Raw genomic sequence first — 23247 nt, 5'->3', positions numbered from 1 at the left:
AAGCATGGGACACATATAATGTAATAAATATAGAGCATATGTTATGGAAGGAACAGAGTCGACTGTAAACCACCATACATTTACAGAAGCAGCAATGCCAGGATTATTCCTGAGGGTGTCGCTGTTGACTGACTCTCAATGACATGACGCATTCGGAGCATAGACTGTAGATTCGGAGCCCCATGCACTACTCCCTCTAGTGAGTGATTGATTGATTGATTGATTGATTGATTGATTGATTGGGCTTTAGCAGTTTGAAAAAAGGGGTCCTTTGTACTCAATTAATCTCAAAGGACCCCAAAGCCATAGCCTCAGCCTACAAGCCATGGCATCTTGTTGTATTGATCTGTAGGCTACTTCCCTATGCTTGTCTTTGCAAACTGTTAGGCTATTAAATAAATCAATAAATAAACCGTTCATTCAATCAATCAACGTATTATGTTAAACTTGTGATGATCAGATAAACTCGGGTTAGAATATTGTTATTAAGAAAGAAAGGCTTGTGAAGTGTGAACGCCATTACGCCCACCGTCGTCAACTCAACGTCACACACGCATCTAGGGAGAAAGAAAAGAAACGTCGTTTACCACCACCTCTATGCTTTTACCGATACCGCCATTTTAGACCATTTCATTCATTGAGGCCAACGAAAGGAACGGCGCGTCGTTCATAAAAAGGTAATTTCCACCGTTTAAACCTCGTTTTTAAAGAACAGCTCTTCTGAGTTTTGCTTTTTAATTTAACACGCGTTTTTTGTTTTGTTCGTTAACAGGCGCTGCCAACTAAACTTAGCATTATTAGCTCGTTAGCTTAGCTTCAGGCTAGCGAGCTGGTACACGAGCCGAGCGTAGCAACGCCATTACAGGACAGACGGGAGGACACGGTGGCCAGTACTCTGCGGTAAATTAACGCTTTAATAATTGAAATGGTTTAATTACAGCAACACGGAGAATGTTCAAAACGACGGTGTTGTTCGACGTGATGCAGGCTAGCTCTCAGTGTGTTGCTAATGTAGCTAACGGTAGCGCGAGGCGGCTGGTAACCGTGTAGCATCGTGTTACTACTTGGCGTTTAGCATGGTGCTTAGCACAGCAATGGTCTAACGTAACTAATGATTAAATACCCCGATATTTATTTGTATTGATTCTCGAGTGAATCCGTCTTGGCTTGTCATTTTCTTAATGCACCAAAAACATCGCACAGCATAAATGCTATAGCACGTCAGACTAGCACTAGCATAAGATCCACAAATCTCCACAACATGCTAGTTTCACTTTAAAAAGTAACTTAAACGTGACGTTATTTTTGATGGATTGATTGAATTCTTATTAACAATTTGCACAGGAAAGTACAGTTCAACACAATCTTCTAAGATTAACAAAAATCCTACTATGGGCTTCTTTCCATTAAGGTCCTTCGTGTTCAATTCTTAGGAATTCGAACCGATGAAACCACATTTTATAGTATTATACCGCTCCAAGCACCAAACAAGAGGAAAGCCCTTCTTTATGTGCTTTATATGAGATGCGGCCATTTACCACACAGATCGGTTAAATTATTTCGTCTTTATGGAGTTGAAATCTCTGTTACGTAACATATCTGAGTCAAGTGTTGCACGCTAGTGACGCTACACACACACACACACACTCACACTGTTGTGTACACGGTGATGGAAAGTAACTAAGTGCATTTACTTGAGTATTTCCAATACTTTTGCTTCTACTCCAATACATCTCAGATCCAAATATTGTACTTTTACGCCACTACAATTATATTAAAACTTTAGTTACTCATATTATTACAAAACATACATTAAACACTTCAGCCCTGTATTCATTTCGTCCATTTGAACTACTGATCTACAAGCTTCACAAGGTGCCTCGATGAACAAGACGATAGCAGTAATGATATATCTTTCCATCTGATAAATAATATACTGTAAAATCAATTGTGCAAATTGAACCAAATGCACCTGTGAACCCATACCATTTCATTGGCAATTTCGACATGTCTTCGACATGTCTTCGCCCTGTAAAAGCAGCCTAATCATCTTTTGAAGTGTAGATATAGATGCAGGTCTGCGTAATTATAGTGTGTGAAATGGTCATTTTCCTGCTTTTTTCAAGTCAGTGTTTCCCAATATTGTTAAGCCCTAAGCCATGCCGCAGTCTACCGCAAGCTAGGTTACTGTGGTAACGAACAGGCCTATTCAAGATTGACCTTGTTATTGATCGATTGAATTCTTTATTAAAACTTTGCAGAAAATTGCACAGGAAAGTACAGTTCAATACAAGGTTTTAAAACCCAAGAAAAACTTATTTCCATTCCATTCATTAAATTCCTCAGAACATTTAATGACATAAATTCAAACATACAGTACTATGCAAAAACATGTGAATGGTTAGAAATACAATTAATTGTACATTCAAGGGGGGGACTTTGACTTTTTACTAGGGTCAGTTTGAATTGGGCCATTGGACTTTGCACCCGTTACACCAGAAAAATAACTGATAATCACACACAACAAATGCTCTTCTGTCTTATGTTTTCCAGGGTGAACCCCCCAAGGTGCGACCGCAACCATGGTGAAGATATTCGTGGGCAACCTGGCCTCGAGCAGCACGGTGGAGGAGCTGCGCTCGCTCTTCGCGCAGTACGGCAAGATCTCCGAGTGCGACATCGTCAAGAACTTCGGCTTCGTGCACATGACCAGCATGACGGAGGCCGAGGAGGCCATCCGCAACCTGCACCACTACGTGCTCAACGGCGAGGGCATGAACGTGGAGATGAGCAAGGGCCGGCCCAAGGCCACCACCAAGCTGCACGTCAGCAACCTGGGCGAGGGCACTGGTGGCGAGGACCTGCGCGGCAAGTTCGAGGAGTATGGCACGGTGGTGGAGTGCGATATCGTCAAGGACTACGCCTTTGTGCACATGGAGCGAGTGGAGGATGCCATGGAGGCCATCAGCAAGCTTGACAACACTGCCTTCAAAGGTGAACAAACTCTTTGGTGCAGAAACTAAGGGGGAGGAGCTTGTTAAGTTCTTTGCTAGCCCTCGAGTCGGTACCCAGGCTTTTATTTTCGTTCGCATTTGGTGCAAAAAGAAAAGCCTGGGAGAGAAACCCTTTGGAAAATCTGCCATAGGAAGTGGGAGAGTCAACTTGTATTTCGCTAACCAATAACAGTGCAGAGGGGCGTCGCTCCAAATTTGGTGACATCAGTGTTCTCCGCTGTTTTCTAACGGGGAGGGGGACGGGCACTAAGATCGGTGAACCAATAGGATCCACTGGTTGTCTTCGCCGGCACCTGCCCCTCTAGACCAGAAATCACACAGGCTGGGGCAGTCTTAAGTCTTTGCTAATCTAGTAGTAGGCCGAAAGTCCTTTTTCCCCTTTTAGTTGCCGTAAACATAAAAAAGAGCTGCCGTTACTTTAACAATTAGCTCTAGTTCCGCCACTTTAAAAAAAAATAGAGAAAATGGATGGATAACCCTTATGTATGCCTTTTAATTGACGAGATGGACAGTTAATCGGTTCGTAATATTGGCCCAGTGAGTTCTGTAACAAATCTGCATTGTAACTGGTGAATACGTTGACCTTTAAATGTGCTGCGAGTGGCTTCGCTTCGCTCTGTCAATCAATTTGTCGGTGAAATGAATCCTCTTTTCTTTAACGTGTTTGTCTGATCGGTTAAGCAGCTTTCTCTCGTGCCAGACGAGCCCAGCGGTCTCATGCGTGTCTTCTCTTTCCTCACAAGGCAAGCTGATGAGCGTACAGCTGTCCACCAGTCGGCTTCGCACGGCGCCCGGAATGGGAGATCAAACCGGATGCTATGTCTGCGGGAGACAGGGTCACTGGTCGAAAGACTGCCCCGTCGGTCGGAACGGTCACAGCGACGGCATGAGGGGTCGCAGCGGCCGCGGCCTCCCCCGGGGTCCCCCGGGTTACGGCAGGGGCGGCGGTGGTGGCTACGGGATGTCCCGAGACCCGCCGTCCAGTTACATGGACGGGTACAGTCGGGCTAGTTACATGGGTGGGCTGCCTCCCCCGCCTCGCAGGCTTAGTAGCTACGGGTCCGAGATGATGGCGGATCGGTACGCCGGCCGGGCGGCGGGCTATCTGGAGAGGTCCTCGGTTTACGACCGTGACCGCTACGCCAGCAGCGTTGATTACTATGAGAAGTACAGAGCACGCCCCGCCTACGGTGCGAGCTATTTCGAGGACCGCCGTCTCCCCTATCCTCCCCCTCCCCCACCCCCCGCTTCCTCCCTCTCAAGGCTCTCCAACAGCGTCGACCCGTACGACCGCCGGCCTCCACCCGCCACGGCAGCCACCGCCGGTGCATACTACGCCGCTCGAGACCGCAGCCCGATCAGACGAGTGCCCGCCACCTCGGCCACCTATTCCTACGAGCGCTCAAGGCTGTCCCCGGTGGGCGGCGCTGGCGCCCCCAGAGCCACCTCCTATGGTGCCGTACCGCGAGCCAAGGAAGCATACGCGCCACGCTATGCGCCTTACTAAAAAAAATAACCACACTGCCAAGGTGAGCAAAACACACGAATAACGGCAGCTTGTTGCATCTCCCAACAGTGACGTTCTGTGACACGAGTATGCTCGGTGGGAAGTGGGGTTTCTCAAAAAAAGGAGCTTTTCCTGGCACTAGGTCCTTTTGAACCAGTGCTGCGGGAGCGTGAAGTTTAAATGCACCGTTTCTCAAAAGGGAATGCTCTGCTCTCTTTCTAGGTGTGTTTGTGAACTGCAGGACTTTTCCTTTGCTGTCATTTCTCCGAGCTGCATGGTTCCATCGATCTGCGTGGTGTGCCGCCGCCGCAAAAACAACACCGCGTGCGAGACGGAATGTGCTGACGCGCGAGAGACGCGTTCGGAAATTGTCGCCGCGGGCGTCTCCCTCGCCTGCAGCTGAGTTGTCCTCTCAGTCATTGAATCAATCCACATTCACGTGCACACACTCTTCTTTTACAGATTTCAATATAAAAAGATTATTTGCTATTTTGAACCGTTTGTATGACATTTATACCGAGAGTGATGTTAACTTACTAGCTTGCTCAGCGAATTCGAACTCATTTTTTCTCATGTGTCTCACTATTGATTTAATTTTTAAACCTGTGTTTCTTCCTCACACATTTTAATTTAAGGCTTAATAAAAGCACATGTGATTTGTCAGACGATAAACAAAAGTAATTTACGGAAATGTTTGTTAAAAGATTTATTCATATTTTCCTAAAATCTATTTGATTGTTTGGACAGCAATCAATAGTGTGGGTCTTTTTTTCCCCCTTCCTATTAACTTGGCCCAAATTAAGACATTCTGAACCGGTTGCAAGGGACTTGGAATAAGTAAAGTCCTAGGCTGAATATGATCATAACTGTGCATCAGGCCAAAAAGGCACACTATTAAAATTGCTTTCACTATTTACTAACGAGAGACCACATAAGGATCTTGATGGAGGTAGGAATGTTGGTCACTCGTTAAGAAAACACTTGGAGCAAATGTAATGGTGTGCAAATGCTGATAAACTTTGATTTGGTCCATCCTGCAGCTGTCTGATCGGATATGCAGCTCCCCCACGTGCCAGGCCCTTCAAATTTTAATTTTAAACACCCATAGACCTCACCATTATTTGATTCTGTTTTGAGTTTGTCTGATTATATTTTATCAAAACAAACATTCCAGCCTTGTTCTTTTTTTCGTCTAATTTGAATGTGACTTCAGTGCATAAGACAATGTCGTCGTCCTCTGATAATTAGAAGTCGGAATGCTTGAGTTTAAAATACTGTTTTATTTTGTTGCCGTCACAATTTAGGTTTTCGTGTTTTGTGATTAGGTTTTTACCAAAATAAGAATGTAGGCTGTCATTGAAAGAGTGCAAGCCAGTTAACATCCCAATTATATAACTTCTGCTCCTGTAATCCTGGTTTTAATGGTGATGGCAAGATGGTCCAGCAGCAGCAGTAGGAAATCCAATGTGAGGCAGAACTCAGGGCTTTGGCCATAATGTTGTTCTCTGGGCATTTAGGTTTGGGGTGCCTTTGTTAGTTTTGAATATGGGTGGTGTTGGAAGTTTGTATTTTTCCTACTAGCTGTAATAGTCACAGCATACAGTTGATGTCTAAAATGCATATGATTTTTAAATAAATCCAAGGTTATTTTGGTGACACCCCTGACATTTTTATTTTATTTTTACCTTCTTTGATTGGGCAATATGCTGTTACCTCCTATGCGGGGGTGTTAAGCGCCTACCAGACGTACCACAATTACAGAGGAACTTAATAAAACATACGTTCTCGTGCTAAAACTGGTAAGTTCGGTCTTTTAACTTGGTGTTGAATTATTCAACTGAAGGTTTGCAAATGGTACACATATGATGCAGTACTAAATATGACGACACTATTGTCGCTGAAATTGATACAAATACCATCATGCTGGACTACCCTAATATATAGTTTAGTATGAACATTTAACCCTGACGTCCCTCTTTTTGGCATGCATGGGCTTAACGTTCTCAATTTTCACCATTTGTCATACGACAATGTGTGTATAGGTTTAGTGGTAAAAAACCTTTTATTTGTATTTCAGGCAAGTGGCACATTGTGTGATGACGTTTAACTTAAGCTCAGGTTGGTGATCAGACTTAATCCAACGATGGTTTCCACACTACTTGTCATGTTTCTATACGTGACTTAAAATTGCACATTTTGTGTCGGGTACAGATGTGAACTTTTTTTGCCTCGGAGCCCCCTGTAAATAGCTTTTTCATCCATGGTACCACTGTATTATAGCACCATACATCTGTCATTACAGTAGGCCTACATAAATGTGTACATCTTTCCCCTTAAGATACAGTGATGAGGAGGACGACTATCCATTTCCATTATAGGACTGTGGACACTGAAATAAACTTTGTACTTGATTGAAGTAATCACTTGAACCCCAGCATCCCTATTCAGGGGGTAACATTCGCTAAAAATGGCACATCTACACATGTTTTTGGTGAATGTTCCTTGAATAGGGATGCTGGGGTACAGTGCAACTCAGGTCTTTATCTTACTAAGTATAGACTGTCTTAAGTGGGCTTAACTGAATGAATTCCAAATGTTATCAAAGTAGTCTTATTCTCTGAGGGGTAACAAGATGACCCACCCCTTTTACCCTTTTTGGTGAGTTGTCCGGACTCACCAAAAAGTGCAGACAACTCACCAAAAGGTGAAAACATCTCACCGGGGTGAGACATCCGGTATTCCTCTGAGGCACCCGTGACTGCACCTGCTTAATTTCAACCCAACATACACACAACATGAACTGTCAGCCTTTTCACAGTGAAATTGGTTGATTTTACATTACACTGAACTGAATACTTAACCAATCCAAACAATGTATTGTCCAATCGCTGAGGTTTAGGTTCTAAACACTTATTGCAACACTTTTTAAACACAGTGTTTAGATTATTGTAGAGGAGATCTTGAATAAACAAGAAGGTGGCCGCACACACCAATAGCCAGAGTAGAGAGTACCAATATGTATTAGGACAGCAGGTAAGACAGGAATATCCAAAGTGTTTAGATTATAAACAGAAGAGCATGTTTAAATGCCATGATTGCACTGACTCATCTGGCTACGCCTCATTGTGAGCAAGTAGCCTATTGCAGAGTACAGTTTGCATACCCTACCTGGCAAGTGAAAACAAGCCACCAGATTAGCATTTGAATACCTGATCTGCATGTCTACAAGTGGACAGGCAACGCGGTCCACCACCCCCCTGCCCCCGGGCCAGGACAAGAGGTGTGAGGCGGCTGTTTTTACGCGCGGCGTGTGTGTTGTTGGGCTATAGTTGCAGTAGCAGATCATGTTATTAATTAGAATAGTCTACTAATGGCAATATATCAGTACAGATAGGCTATAGGTTTACTGTAGTAATCTGTATTCAGACAGTGCTTGTCAAGCTTGGTCCTTCCTTGGCCAAATACAGGCTAATTTGGTGATTTTGGTAGTCCTTGAAATTGTGAATTGAAAATATTGTGGGTGTAGTAGATGGGTGCGTTCGGAAATGCGCACCGGGGGCGCACTCGCCTATTAGTTTGCATTGCACAGTGCGCTATTTCCGAACGCGCCCTAATGCCGAATTTCATTCATATGTTGGGTGACCGGTTAAACGGTGTTGTGACGAGATGTGACCCGTAATCATGTGACATGTGTCCCGGACCCCCAGTCAGTCAGCCAGTCTTATAATTTGTCCCTCCGTAGCCATGGTTCACAATCACATGATCGTCATGGCATTTTAATCCGATCGCCGGTCATTTTATCAATTAGCCTACTCTGTAATCGGAGTGCAATACACCTCCCAACCAATTGGATCGCGTAGTTGAAACGGAGAAAATGACCACCGATCGAATTAAAATGCTTTGTAAGTTAACAATAAAAAAATACAGGCCTACGGGTATTTATACCCACCCGAGGCGAATTGTAACATCTGGGATGAGCACTTTATAAAATCCGAAATTAAGCAAGTGGCAAAAACAGGTTTAAATTCCGTCACGACTGTCATGTTTCGGGGCTAATGAATCTTGATGATAATCTATCTGTCCCTTCGTTCATCTTTAACGTTGTAGCATTTGCGCTGCACACTGTGTGCGCGCGCACGCAGCAGCAGCCATTTCACGTTGTTGGGAGGGACATTGACTGACTGCACTGCAGGGCAGGCACACCAAGGTATGAGCGGCTAAAGCACATATTAATGCAACCTCTTAACGTGACTTTATCATGGCATTATATCAGCCCTGTTTAATGCCGTTGCACTTCACGTAGCTTTAATGCAAATCAATTAAAGCTAGCTAGCAGCGGGCTAACAACTTCTCCTATGAATGGGATGCTAGCTTTAGCATGCTGGCTAACTGTTGTGTTGTCCCTCAAAGAATAGATGTTGGTTTATGTGTTTTATGTCGTAACCGTAAAGTGCTGGTATTCTCCTTCTAAAGTGTTTCCTGACCGTGCACCCGGAAAAGTGTTCTTTGAGATTAGGAGTTGTGCGTGCTTCCTTCTTTTCGATATGTCGTAAACCAACATCACTGTGGTTTGATTTATTTAATTGGATTGATTTCCTTTTAATTTCAAGGAGGGACCCTCAGTTTGATTTGCATACCATCTTTACCACTATGCAGTAAATTTCACGCTTCTTGTTGTTGTTATTGTTATTATTATTATTTTTAATTAATATATTTGGTTATTCACTCTAAAACCGATGTGGGTACCCATCGGCAAAACGAGGAAAAACAGAGCCCTCGAGTCTGATTGAAGTATGTATTAACAGTTTGCAGAATTACAGTACATTTCAAGCACAACTCAATAAAAAAACTTAACTGAGCCATAAAACATTGCACTTGTTTACAAGAGGGTCCACCGTTTTCAATTCATCATAACCTTTAGAGATGTACAAATACACACTTCTATATAGCCAAAAACAGGAAATCATCATAAAGGGGGAAAAACATACAGTAAGGGGGGAAGGGGGTCGGTGGGGGATTCAGATTTTACCGGGGCCAGTTTCGAATTGCAGCCGTCCTTAGGTGCCCTTTGAGAGCATGTCTTAATGGCAGATGGTAGGGCATTCCACATTTTTGTGGCATAGGAGCGAAATTAATTTAGTCCCTTGTTTGTGCCGAATCTGGGTTGCACATGGTTTGTTGAACTCCCTCTGGGTGTGTGGACTTCATATTGTGTGGATGACTTTTGGTGTTTTCATTATTGTCTATATAATAAAAGAGCTATTATACTTGGGTAAGTAACACCAGGTAAATACTTCACTTATGACTCATATCTACGATATTTACCATCTCGTCATAATATCAATATAATATTGACAATTTAACAATTTTGTCCGGCCCTATCCTGTATCTTTCCCATACCATGGTGAATTCTAGGTTCTGTTCAGTTATTCATTTTTCGTTTTAATTTTCTGACTGTTTGGCATACTTCTCAGATCAACAGGCTTCATATTTTTCATTTTATTCATGGCTGTATTGCATGCCTGCAACTATCGAGTATCATCTTACCAATTCTATTTTTTTATTAAAAAAAATGTATGAATCAGATATTGTGAAATGCAGTTTATTATATTTGTAGACATGTGATATTGTTGGCTTGTGGTGGACATTTTTGTCAAAATAAAAAAAATTGCCACGACCATACAAAATGAGAGGTCAATATTATTACCAGAAACACAGAGCTATCCCTGAATGATCATAACAGGTGACTGTAACTCGGGTCCATTTGTACAATCAGTTAGTTGAGAACTACTAGTACTACTTGGACTCCTAATATGCCATACAAGGTGTCATAGTTACGTGTCATAAATATTCTGAAGAAAACCTGGAAACTTGTATGATCAAAAAAGAAGGATAACGAAATGATGATTAAAAATAATATTCCGATATATATTTTTTTGCCATGGACAAGCCAAGTACGGACATATTGATGACCCCCTGCTCATAATTTCTTCCCACAGTGTTGAAAAAATAAAACGCCCAAACTAGCCCGCCGCAACAATGGTGAAAATATTCATTGGGAACCTGGCCCAGGACACCACGGTGGAGGAGCTGCGCTCACTCTTCTCGCAGTATGGCAAGATCGCCGAGTGCGACATCGTGAAGAACTACGGCTTCGTGCACATGGACGACAGGGCGGAGGCCGACGAGGCCATCCGCAACCTGCACCACTACATGCTCAACGGGCAGCCCATGAACGTGGAGCGGAGCCACGGCAAGTCGCGCGGCTCCGCCAAGCTGCACGTGGGCAACCTGGCCTGCAGCAACCAGGAGCTGCGGGCCCGCTTCGAGGAGTTCGGCAGCGTATCAGAGTGCGACATCGTCAAGGACTACGCCTTCGTGCATATGGACCGCATGGAGGACGCCATGGAGGCCATCGCGAAGCTGGACAACACAGCCTTCAAAGGTGTGAACTCTTAGGGTTTGCGGCGAGGCCAGGGAGGCGCTGCTATGGAAACCATTCTTGAGCCTGTTAAAGGGGGGGGGGGGCATAGCAGTGGCAGCCATTTTCTGGTTACAGACCCCTTTCATTTTTTACCATAGAGATTTCCATAAAAATATATATATTTTATTTTTTTGTATATTGCCACAAGAACAATGGCTTCCATTATACCATATTATATTCTGTAACTTTTCAGGAATAGAAAGTCTTGGATTCCCCAGCGAAAAGTGGGAAAATATCTACAGGCTCACAAAGCATTGCATTGCAAGTGCAACACGTTGTGAGCTTATAGATCAGCTATTTTCCCAAGAATGTTGAATGCCCAAAATAGGAAAAATAAAAAAATGTATCCCACTGAGCAGGGAAGTTATTGATACAGCAAAGGTAAGTGAGCTAAGAGAAAGGGTAAGACATAAAGACATGGTAAAGGTAAGCCTGAGCAAATGCATTGTCAGTCTTTATAGCTTTGTAGATTGCTTTATAACGGAGTACAGTTTTTTTTTGTTTTGGATTTGTCTTTTTAGCCAGAAGTAATTTTCTTTTCTCTTTTTCAGCACAAACCAAAAAGGCAGGCAAGAAATGTCAGAATTGCGTTGTCTGTGATTACTGCACGAGTAATTCCTTATGCATCTTTTCTTTTTAAGGAAAACTGATGAGCGTGAAGCTTTCCACTAGCCGCCTGCGTACTGCGCCGGGAATGGGAGACCGTTCGGGTTGTTATCGTTGCGGGCAGGACGGCCACTGGTCCAAAGAGTGCCCTCTAGACCAGAACAGCTGGCGCGGTGGTGGGGCGAACGACTCCGAGCCGAGGTCAAACGGATACGGCGCCTCCTCGAGGTTTGGCGGGCGCGGTGGTGGGCGCACTCGCGATTATCACCCGGGCTACGGCGGCGGCGATCCGGATTTCGGGGACGGCTACGCTCCCGTGCATGGGTTCCCCCGGGGTTCGGCGGCCGGGTACGGCAGGGGCGCGGGCTACGAGAGCGCCATGGGTTACGGGGTTATGAGCGCCGCGGCCGAACACAACATGGCTCAGATGTACGGAAGTGCATCTTCCGCATACGGGAACGGCGGCTCACACTACGGCGCACCGCCCTATCCGATGGCAGGGCGACGGTCGTCCGGCGAGGACAGGGATCCGTACGGGGTCGTGGATTTCTACGAGAAGTACCGGGCGCACCCACCGTACGGAGCCGGGGGCTATTTCGAGGAGCGCCATTCCGTCCCGCTGCCCCCACCGCCCTCGTCTCACTCCTCCGCTGCCGCCATGATGCGGGAGCACCACCTGCCACCCTCAGGCCTCGACCCGTACGAGCGCCACACCCTCCCCCCTCCTCCCCCGCCGCCAGATGCCGCCCTCCCCTCGTACTACGCGATGCGTGACCGGAGTCCGATTCGGAGAGTCCCGGCCGAGGCGCCGCCGGACGGGTACGCGTTTGAGAACTCGCGCCTCTCCTCCCTGCCGCCGGCCTCCTCCGCCCCGAGAGGCTCAGCATACGACCTCGGACCGCGGAACGCCTACGCTGAGCGGCCGCGCTACGCTTACTAACAAAGCTAGCTGCTACAACTGCCGAACTGAGAGCTTGGCCGGCTTCTCTGCGATTCTCTGGAAAGCCTGAGAGTGCCATTGGACTTACTAATCAAAACGCTAGCTGTTTGATAGTACTGTATATTTACTGCTAATCTTTTGTCTATATTAGGTTTTTGGATTATGTAAGCTCTCATTACGCCACATTAATGCTTGCTGACAAATGGCCAAGTGGACGCCCCCCCTCTCTCTCACACCTTGATGGATGCAGGTTGTGTTGTGGTCTTGACCCAGGTGGTGGTGGTGTCACAACAACTGATGCTCGGACGGACGGCCGCCTTGCGTTGGTCTCGTTATCGGCTTAACGTGATTCTGAGGTAGTTTAGCAATGTCACGTGCAGGCGAGTCACTAATATCCACGTCTGAGCTCCCCTGTCTCCTAAAGGAGAATTCTGGACTAGCCATTTCCCTTCACCTTATTCTGATGTTATTATATCCTGGAAAGAACGAGAGTGGTACAGGTGAAAAATAACATAACTCCATCCCGAGTCCATCTCAGCTCTGACATACATTACAAAACCAGCTTTGCTACAGTACACCACCGTCTTTGCAGAACAGTTATCTCGCCCATCTGACCTTGCTTACTAGTGCTGCACTTATTAATCAAAACATATTGTGATCTAAATTCAGACACCTATGCAATCTCATTTCTATATTTTAGCAAGAATCGTGCAGCACTAGTTGACTGTCCAATTAATTTTAGTTAATCTTATGTTTTTGCTACAAGAGAGACTGTAAGAGAGGTTTAAATTGAGCACTTTGTCATCTTTTTAAAGCCACTGTAGTTGGCTCCAGGTGCCACATTTTGAATGTAGTAGTAATGTTCAGCAACTAAAAGACAATAAATATTTTATTAATTTTTTTATCGTGTGAGAATCGTGATCTCAGTTCCTGTGGAGGAATGTCGAGATTCACAAACTAGTGTCAAACCATCTCGACATTCCTCCACAGGAGGAATGTCTATAAAACCTGGAGGAGCTCTCATCTGTATACTGTATACGTAACGTGTGCTTTCTCTGCACAAAATAATGAACATTTTTTGTGTTTGTGGCTTTTAGGTTGTAAAAAAGACACTGAATGCAAAAGTGTTGATGCTTTATTTGTCCCATGACCTGAGTTACACTAGGTATAGTACTACTACTAGGTAGTAAAGAGGTCATTAGGAGACCTGTTATTGCAGTTGCTAGCAACATGCGGTTCAATACAATTTAACGTCTAATCAAGTAGTAAAAAGTGTTTTAGTTTTTTTTAGCTCAAAACTTGCCCCCATCATTGTCTTTGCTATTTCAGACGTTGAGCAATATGGCTGCCCATTACCAACAATAACACATGTGACTTAAGCCTGATTTATTGTTAGTACTGAAGTACTACTTCCAGTAGTCTTGCAAAACGAGATTTCCTTCGTGATGCCATCCAAGGTCCCCTTTGGGCCATTTGGGACACACTGTGGAGAGTATTAAGTCATTGTGAAAGACACATGTCTACAACAAAAGTTAATTTTTGAGCGATCAAAACAAGCTCAGAGCTGCGGTGGACTCGGGAAGGAGTTACGAAACGTTTCACCTATAGGCCTACCACTCGTTCTGGGATAAAATGGCACCAGATTAAACCGTTTAGTCTGGAATTCTCCTTTTAACTGTAGTTGTTCCCATTGGAAGTAGATTTGACCCACGGTAGACTAGATTACACGAGGAACAAGGAATCTGTTTAATGCATGCTACGTGTTTTAAAAGGTGAGTCTTGTAAGTACTGTACATTGAACTATATTGTAGTATCCTCACTCGGCAGCATTTTATTGTATTAATGTGGTCAAGTTTGTGTTTTGTTTCGGCCACTTAACCCATTAAGATCGGCTGCCGCATACCTTTCCCTTTAAGACCGGCTGCGGGCCGGGCACCATTGCTTTATTCCTGAAGCCGAGAATGCATGCAGCCGTGCACGTCTCCTTGTAGTTTTGTAGTCTTTTAGGGAATGTGTGCTTGTCTCCTTGTAGTCCTTTTCTTTACTTTTCCGGATACAATTCTGTGAAGTTTCTCAGAAAGACCTCAGGTTTTCGTGTGTCTTTCATAAAACTGCTGTAGGTTTTAGAAAATTGGCCTTAGGTCTAAATGGGTTAAAGATACATTACGGTATAATAATATAAGGGCTGGGCAATTAACAGAAACGTATGCAAACCGATATTTAGATCCAGACTTAATCCTTGAGAATTGAGGAGCAGGTTTCAGTTTTTGTCACACATCGAATCGAACAAAAACTTCTAATAGATTTGATTAAAATCGACTCAATCAAAGTATACTACAAGGTTAAGTGGTGGTAGATAACTACCACCACTTAACCTTGTATTATACTTCATTGTGAATGATGGCGTACAAAATATAGAAAATAGCTGATCTACAGTGCCACATTGTGAGCTTGTAGATCAGTTACTTTTCACGTTTATTTATTTTTAATCTTTCATTATCATAATCGAGGCAAACGTTTTAAATAACCGTGCTATTAATTTGAAGACATATCTGCCCTAGGTGACATGCCTGTGCAACTCCATAAAGAATGCATGATTGGGGACACAATAGAATGTTGAAATTTGTTTTCTGTGACATTTCATGTTTAACTTACAAAACAGGTTTTGCGTACAAGCTGGCATTATAAAACATCTTGCAGTGTACACATAATTTGGATATAATTTTCTTATGTGTAGGTAGTAGTCTCAAGTCTGCAGGTTTTTTTTTTTTTTTTTTTTTTTTTTTTTATTAATTAGATTTATCTCTGATTAATACTTCAGTTTCTTGTCACGCCACAAGGTTACCAGTATACAAGAGTTTTAGTTCATTGCAGTAGTGTATGCTATCTTAATGCAATTGAATTTCACTTATCGATAATGTGGTTTTCATTAAAACTGGGCTCACAAAGATTTTTGGTGTGTTTATTGTGTCCTGTGAATTTCACCTGTGTTCCTACAGTAGCAGAGCATGTGAAGCTACCACAGAAGAAGCAGACCAGTGGTGTAAACTAATGCAGTTGTTTTCAACCCTTTTCATATCAAGGTCCAATATTTATTCAGCATTTGAGCCACATTTGATGACGGTTAGACTCAGCCCCAAAACTTAGAATAGGATTTTGTCCACAATTCCATGCTGTATTGATGTTGGTAATGAGATAACAGGCAAATGTTGATCAATATAACAATTCTTCTACATTATCTAACACATAATGTTTAAAAATAATTTAACACTTGAGAGTGTAAAATGAAACCAAATTGGCCCATAAGGTAAGGATCCATTTGGTTTAACTTTACACTTATATCATGTATGTACATGTATATAGGCTATGAGAAAACCCTTCAGCATTGTAGATCTACTAGTTTTGGATACCGGTGGTAGCCAACGTATACAACACCTTTCCAAAAAATTTGAATAGCATGGAAAGGTTGGTTTATTTCCATAATTCCATTCAAAAAGTTTAACTTTAAATAGTTTATAGATTCAGTGCACACAACGTAAATTATTTCAAGTATTTATTTGTTTATCTTTACACAAGTTTGGCTTCCAGCTCATAAAACCCACTAAAACAGAATTTCCTAAATTTTTAATACTGTGATCACCATTTACTCCTCAGTTTTTGCAGAGAATGAATGTTTTAATCTGAATGCCACATTAAGAAATTAGGATCACATCAAATCAATCAAAATATGGTACTTTCAAAACAAATGTCAATCGCCAATACTTGGTTGGGAATCCCTTTGCCTTTATCACTGCCTCGCTACGCCGTGGCATTGCCTGGGAGTTATGGAAGCCCAGGTTTCCTTGATGCTTGCTATCGGCTCTTTTGACCTAGTAAAATTTCTCCGAAAGGTTATTAGGTCTAGGTCACGTTTAGCTTGGGAGAGAGGGTTGATAATTCACACTGGACCTCAAGCAGCTTGGATTCTGTTCCTCACCCGTCTTCCTCCAAACCCTTGGACCTTGATTCCTTCTGCTGAGGATCTGTATGTATATGCAGATTTCATCTTCTAGCAGGACCTGGCCCCTGCCCATACCGCATACCATCACAGTGCTTGGCTGGCCAGCCAACTCACTGGACCTAAACCCCATTGTCAAGAGGAAAATGAGGCAAGCACCAAGGAAACCTGGGCTGCCCAGATTGGACCAAACCAAAGACTATAAAAATGAGACCCAATGCCTCCCCTGCTTGGCGCACCGCATCAAGGGTCGCACGTTGGATGGACTGCAGGCCACTACTTGATCAAGTAGTGGTGTAAAGTAACTAAGTACATTTACTTAACTTACTTAAACTACTAGTAGCCGCTACTGTACCTAATTACAATTTACTTTACTTGAATATTTCCAATTCCAATACTTTGTATCCAACTCCACTACATTTTGGATCTAAAACTTTTACTCCACTAAATACTGCATCTATGTGAAAACTATTCAGCTATTAAAGCTATTTACTTTGTAGATTTTGGTTATTAATATTTTGGTTTATTACATTAACCACTTCAGCCCTATGTATTTGATTATTTTTTTTATGTCAATACTTTTAGTCAAGTACATTTTGAATTCTGGGCTTTTATAGGCTATACTTAACAGAGTATTTCTACTTTGTAGTAGGCCTATTGATATTTTACTTAAGTAAAATGTGAGTACTTTTCCCAGCACTGACATCATGCATGCTACAGAAACAGGAGATAGGCTAGGCTCCTCCTGCATGCTCATGCCCTATGGGCCACAGATGAGGCTGGGACCGACGACCGAGGCAGGTGCCTGCAGGGACCAGGCCACATGGCTTGGCAATTACATATAGTCCTGCAACAAACAGTCAAAAAGTGCTTTAGTTTTCGAGATACCCCTACCGGAGTTAGGACCAAACACAACATAGTTTTTCCTCATCTCTAAGGCCTCCCATACATGAAATGGATTCTTGTATAAAAATATTATACTGCAAAAGTGGTGAAATTGTTATTTAAAGTTATACACCTCAAACTAAAAATAAAGCCTGTCCGTCTGGTGGTTGAGGCACTTAAAGGCATGTAGATTCACAATGGAAGCTCTGAGAAGTTCAAAACTTGGCATACTTGAAGCCAGAACATACCTCTGCATTCTAGAAAAGACTGAATGTCAATATCTGAATGTCAATATGAGATATATTCATTTGAACACATACTTACAGTAGGCGGAATTGTACATCTATGTAGATGTCTTCTCTACTTTGTAGTGACTCTGGAATGGATTGTCATAGCAACACATATGATGGCTTGTAGGAAAGGTGAGGTTCTACTGAATCCAGCAATACCAATTGTGTCAATGTAGCTTACATAATCGTGGAGTTATGCCACAAAACATATATGGTGTCCCAAACGGGGGGAAATAAAACTAATGAAATCTACAGTATCACATTAGTTTTATTTTTACTTCACTTATCAAGGGTGGGAAAACATAACAAAATCACTTGAGTAGAAGTCCCTAAAATGTAGGAAATGTCTTAAACTTGAGAAATGAGAAATTGTGAAGAAATAGATGCCGCTTCAATAGAGAAATATGCAAGCCTACAGTGGAACTACTAACTATTATTATGTTGCAGCACATGACCTGGATGTTAAATAATAATAATATAATATCTCAAACTTATATAGCGCTTTTCTGAGTACCCAAAGACACTTTACATGGGGGGGCTTTACAGAGGTAACAACAAATTAAAAACCAACTTTAATAGAAAAAGGAAAAATAACACTAAAAGCTAAAGAACATTAAAAGACAGTGAAAAGGGTTAGCTAGGGAAGGCAATTTTGAAGAGGTGGGTTTTGAGGGTGGATTTGAAGGTTTGAAGGGTAGGGGCATCTCTGAGTGCCTTAGGGAGGGCATTCCACAGGGTTGGGGCAGCAAAGGCGAAAGCCTGTTCCCTCATCAAGCTCAAATCTCAATATTATCCTCATAAATATAAATAATCAAGTTATTAATTTCTGTTATTTGAGTTATTTGGTTACAGTCAATTTATACTACAGTATTTGGCTCCACCTATGTGCATCTTATGTGATCTTATAATGTGAAGTGTATCGGAAACCTGGGCCGATCATGACATTTTTAAATGATCAGATCAGGAGCACAAAAATGTGATTGGGACATCCCTAGTATCAATATGATATCCATATCATGATATTAGACTGTATATTGTCCGTGATTTGGGATATTGTACTATTGTGATATTGGAGGAGTTGCATAAAAATATAATTTTCAGATGGGGAAAAATCGGTATCGGCAGATACTCAAAATTAAAATGATCTTACTAAATGTTGCTCAACAGAGAGATGATGATGTTCATAAAACCGTGGCTCTATATACAGACAATATGCTGCAGTAATGAGCAAGTTGCAAATGTTGAGTGAGAGCATGCCTGCACCAGTCTCATCAAGAAGACTGAATAGGGTTGATACAACATTGTTTAACATACAAAGAGATTGTTTCATTTGTGTGAAGGCCAGTACAAGACCAGAACATCTGACAGCCATTATGGCTGGTACTGGTATGTGTACCAGAGACTTAAGGTCCTTCATGCAGCATCAGAAAGGTTGATGAAGTTGTACATCATCTGCTCCTCTCGTACCCAGATCTGTTTGTGTATGATGACAAATATACAATATATAATACCGGTAATATGCCGAGGCGGCAGTGCCTCAGGGATAGAGTGGCCAATAGAGCGGCTGGATGGAGAACCGTGAGGTTCGCAAGACAAATTTCAGTGCAAACTAACAATAAACCGGTAGTACTATCATACCATATTCTCAGTTCGATCCAGGGCTCCCCCAGAGTTAGACTTTGAACCCCTAATTGATCCCGATGTGCAGGTCGGTGTCTTGTATGGTTTCCTCTGCCATCGGTGTGTGACTGAATGTGTGAATGTAATGCACAATCTATGTGAAGTGCTTTGGATAAAAGCTCTATATACTGTAAATGCACCAATTTCCATTTACGGTATATAAACTCCTTGACTGTTATGATGACATACTGAAGACACTAACTCTGAGGAAGAAGATGATATTGTCTAAATACAAACCCTGGAAACATACAGCATTATAATTTGTAGAACATGGAAAGTCTGATGTTGCTTGCTCTAAAAGTGTGCCCATGGGAAATGGGCACAATGAGAGAAGATGCAAATCTCCAAGAAAATCCAGAACTACTACATAGACCTGCAGATATATCGATGAAGAAAACCATGGACCAGTGTCTTCAGTATGTCATATCTCTTATTTATTGAAAGTGATGACTTGTCATCACTTTCATTTATTTAAAGAAAGATGTTAACTACTAATTCTTTGTTTTATAGCTGCTATATTTCGTTTAGATATTTATTGTTTTAGGTAGCATTTATGATATTTGTCATCATATGCAAAGAGATCTGGGTACGAGAGCAGCCAATGTACAACTTCATCAATCTTTCTGATGCTGCATGTGAAGGCCCTGTCTCTGGTACTCTGACCAGTGACCATGTGAAGGCCCTGTCTCTGGTACTCTGACCAGTGACCATGTGAAGGCCCTGTCTCTGGTACTCTGACCAGTGACCATGTGAAGGCCCTGTCTCTGGTACTCTGACCAGTAGTCCTGGTTTTGTCTATGAACTGATTGCACAAGACCGCAAGGACTTTTTTGTGCTATCCCTTTTGGACTGATTGTATGACTGTACTATGTTGCTGTTTTTACATTTATGTCTAATAAACTATTAAATCCATCAATCAATCAATCAATTGTGCTGGCCTTCCCACAAATGAAACAATATATTTGTATGTTAAACAGTGTTGTATCCTATTCAACAATGTTGTACCCTATTCAGTCTTCTTGACGAGACGGCATGCTCTCACTCTGGTCTTACTGGAGTAGTTTTCTCAACATGATACAGTATATGATGAGGAGAGTATATTGAATGTGGGTTTGCCAGGGTTTTATGAACATCATCTCTCTGTTGAACAACAGTTAGTATGTGTTGAAGGTCTTCTGCCGTGGGCTTTATACATTATGGGTCTTGTTTCGTGCCTTTTTCCAACTGTTTAGCAAAGATGATACAAAGATTTGGATCCAATATTCCATTTTGGTAAAATTTTAAAGACACACTTCAGAATTTGTACAGTATCTATGTTGTGCATTGCGCGCACTATTTTTAGGCTATAGTATATGTGCAGTAACCATATTACAAGTGATACTAATTAAGTCTATGTTCTATTCTGGTGAAATAGTGTCAGGGCAGGGTTCTGCTATTGTCAGTGTAGACTACTGGACAGGCAGTAGGCTCTGTTACACTAAAGAGAACTAAATACTAGGTCACTCTCCACTCCAGTCAGCTAAATAGCTACTTGATTTGACAAGGTTCATCTCATCTTTTCACATTCCAAAATATGTGAAATGATTTTACCTGTCATTTTATGAAGAAAGCCACATACTGTAGGCAATACGATGCAGGTGGAGCCAAATACTGTAGTATAACTTGACTGTAACCAAATAACTCAAATAACAGAAATGAATAACTTGATTATTTATATTTATGAGGATAATATTGAGATTTGAGCTTGATGAGGGAACATCCAGGTCATGTGCTGCAACATAATAATAGTTAGTAGTTCCAATCTAGGCTTGCACATTTCTCTATTGAACCGGCATCTATTTGTTCACAATTTCTCATTTCTCAAGTTTGAGACATTTCATACATTTTAGGGACTTCTACTCAAGTGATTTGTTTATGTTTTCCCACCCTTGATAAGTGAAGTAAAAATAAAACGAATGTGATACTGTAGATTTCATTAGTTTTATTTCCCCCCGTTTGGGACACCATATATGTTTTGTGGCATAACTCCACGATTATGCAAGCTACATTTACACAATTGGTATTGCTGGATTCAGTAGAACCTCACCTTTCCTACAAGCCATCATTTGTGTTGCTATGACAATCCATTCCAGAGTCACTACAAAGTAGAGAAGACATCTACATAGATGTACAATTCCGCCTACTGTAAGTATGTGTTCAAATGACTATATCTCATATTGACATTCAGATATTGACATTCAGTCTTTTCTAGAATGTAGAGGTATGTTCTGGCTTCAAGTATGCCAAGTTTTGAACCTCTCAGAGCTTCCATTGTGAATCTACATGCCTTTAAGTGCCTCAACCACCAGACGGACAGGCTTTATTTTTAGTTTGAGGTGTATAACTTTAAATAACAATTTCACCACTTTTGCAGTAAAATATTTTTATACAAGAATCCATTTCATGTATGGGAGGCCTTAGAGATGAGGAAAAACTATGTTGTGTTTGGTCCTAACTCCGGTAGGGGTATGCCGACTTCTGGGGGCCATTGTCGCAGTACTAATAGCCTGGGTTCCAGCCTGAATCGCCAAATCTGAATTCACTAATTCAAATTCACGGAAACGCAGCATTTCACTCTGGAACCCAGGCTAAGAATTAAGTTAGTTATTCTATAGTCTTTGAACTTTTGTTTTGTGTTTTATAAAGAGAGTTTGAGTAGCAGATAAAAGTACTTGGATGTATGTATTGTGAAAACACAATTTGGTCACTTTCTACAAACTTTCTTTTAATCAGGCATTCTTTATATAAAACACGTTTTATAGGCCTACAGATGAAAAAAAGAAAAGAAAAAATGATATGAATCACAGAATCAGACAACAAAAAACAATAAACATTGACACAATAGTAGTGTAGCCATGTTACACCTCAGTAAGGCCACAATGTGCCTTAGGAAAAAGCCGATCTACAAACTCAAGTCGTCGCGGATGCGACCACAATGGTTTCCATGTGTGCTTGTAGATCAGCTATTTTCGGCGCGTGACGCCGTCAGGTCGTACGGAAGACTGAGGGTCAAAGTAAAAAGCCAGCATGGATGGAAAAGTAGGCGGGAACCTTAATGCGATTGACAACCCGAACGGCCAATCAGCGTGCAGCGTGTGCGCCGGCGGAACCGCGCTCGACCAATAGCACCGCGTCACGATGACGCGGCCGCTCGTCCTTTGTGGTTCAGCGCGGTGCGCCATTTTGAGTTTTGAGTCAGAGATACACGACACAGTGACCGTACGTACACGTACCGCTAGAAAAACACTAATTTAAACCATTTCTTGTATATTTATATATAAAAAACCACGACGTGTAGGAAAATCTGCTGGCGTTTCTCACGGAGTAACATTTTTGTTTTTGTTTTGGCGGTGGTTAAATAAATGGCCACGGGAGCGAACGCGACGCCACTGGGAAAACTGCACCCCAGCATCGGCGCCAAGCGAGGCTTCGACGCCGGGCCGGGCGGAGGAGGCAACGGTCTCATGCCCACCCCGCAGGGCGCTCTCCCCGTGCCCTTCGCGTCCCTCGGGGCCTTCCAGGGGGCCACCGGGGGACCCGGAGGCGTCGTCCCGGGCCTCATGCAGCAGCAGCCCGGTGTTGTTGGCGGCCTTCCGGGCGTCGCCTTCCCGCAATTCAACCCCGCGGTGGCGGCGGCCGCCGCTGCCGCGGCCGGGTTCGCGCAGCAGGCCGCGGCGCAGCACGCTGCCGCCGCCGCAGCTGCTGCTGCCGCTGCAGCGGGGATCAACAAACCAGGTAGGCTATTTATTGATGCTAATGCTAATAGTGTATCCATGCTGCTGGGGTAGTTAGCCTATACCCTTTC

At 42.8% G+C, this 23247-nt stretch overlaps 2 protein-coding genes across 5 annotated transcripts in view; both read left to right on the top strand.

Annotated features, from left to right (window-relative positions):
- Positions 1 to 552: 552 nt before the first annotated feature.
- Positions 553 to 4879, top strand: LOC310875455 (RNA-binding protein 4.1-like). 2 transcript variants are annotated; one of them, XM_083788692.1, is made up of 5 exons: positions 572 to 677; positions 773 to 900; positions 2554 to 2994; positions 3758 to 4543; positions 4744 to 4879. In XM_083788692.1, the coding sequence occupies exons 3-4, from the start codon at positions 2583 to 2585 to the stop codon at positions 4519 to 4521; spliced, it is 1176 nt and encodes a 391-aa protein (XP_083644818.1). In that variant the 5' UTR covers positions 572 to 677; positions 773 to 900; positions 2554 to 2582; the 3' UTR covers positions 4522 to 4543; positions 4744 to 4879. The 2 variants fall into 2 exon arrangements, with proteins under 2 accessions (XP_083644817.1, XP_083644818.1); XM_083788691.1 differs by lacking the exon at positions 773 to 900 and having other exon boundaries at positions 553 to 677.
- A 3816-nt stretch (positions 4880 to 8695) lies between these two features.
- sf1 (splicing factor 1) overlaps positions 8696 to 23247 on the top strand; it is a 30195-nt gene continuing 15643 nt past the window's right edge. Inside the window, exons 1-3 of one of the 3 annotated variants that reach the window (XM_083788686.1) lie at positions 8696 to 8728; positions 10521 to 10966; positions 11647 to 15501. In XM_083788686.1, the coding sequence (XP_083644812.1) occupies positions 10561 to 10966; positions 11647 to 12551 (1311 nt within the window). In that variant the 5' untranslated portion in view covers positions 8696 to 8728; positions 10521 to 10560 and the 3' untranslated portion in view covers positions 12552 to 15501. Of the gene's footprint in view, positions 8729 to 10520; positions 10967 to 11646; positions 15502 to 22644; positions 23178 to 23247 lie in introns of those variants that run through there. The other 2 variants (XM_083788687.1, XM_083788685.1) reach the window with 2 other exon arrangements.

Source organism: Protomyctophum parallelum (genome assembly GCF_964188405.1).
Source record: "Protomyctophum parallelum genome assembly, chromosome: 18".
Taxonomy (NCBI): domain Eukaryota; kingdom Metazoa; phylum Chordata; class Actinopteri; order Myctophiformes; family Myctophidae; genus Protomyctophum; species Protomyctophum parallelum.
The sequence above is the reverse complement of the archived record's forward strand: the minus strand, read 5'-3'. Positions and strand labels throughout refer to the sequence as shown.

Coding starts and splice junctions, on each gene's coding strand:
- LOC310875455 (XM_083788691.1), top strand. CDS start 2,583: ATGGTGAAGATATTCGTGGGCAACCTGGCCTCGAGCAGCACGGTGGAG. Junction 2,995..3,757: donor TGACAACACTGCCTTCAAAG/GTGAACAAACTC, acceptor TTTCCTCACAAG/GCAAGCTGATGAGCGTACAG.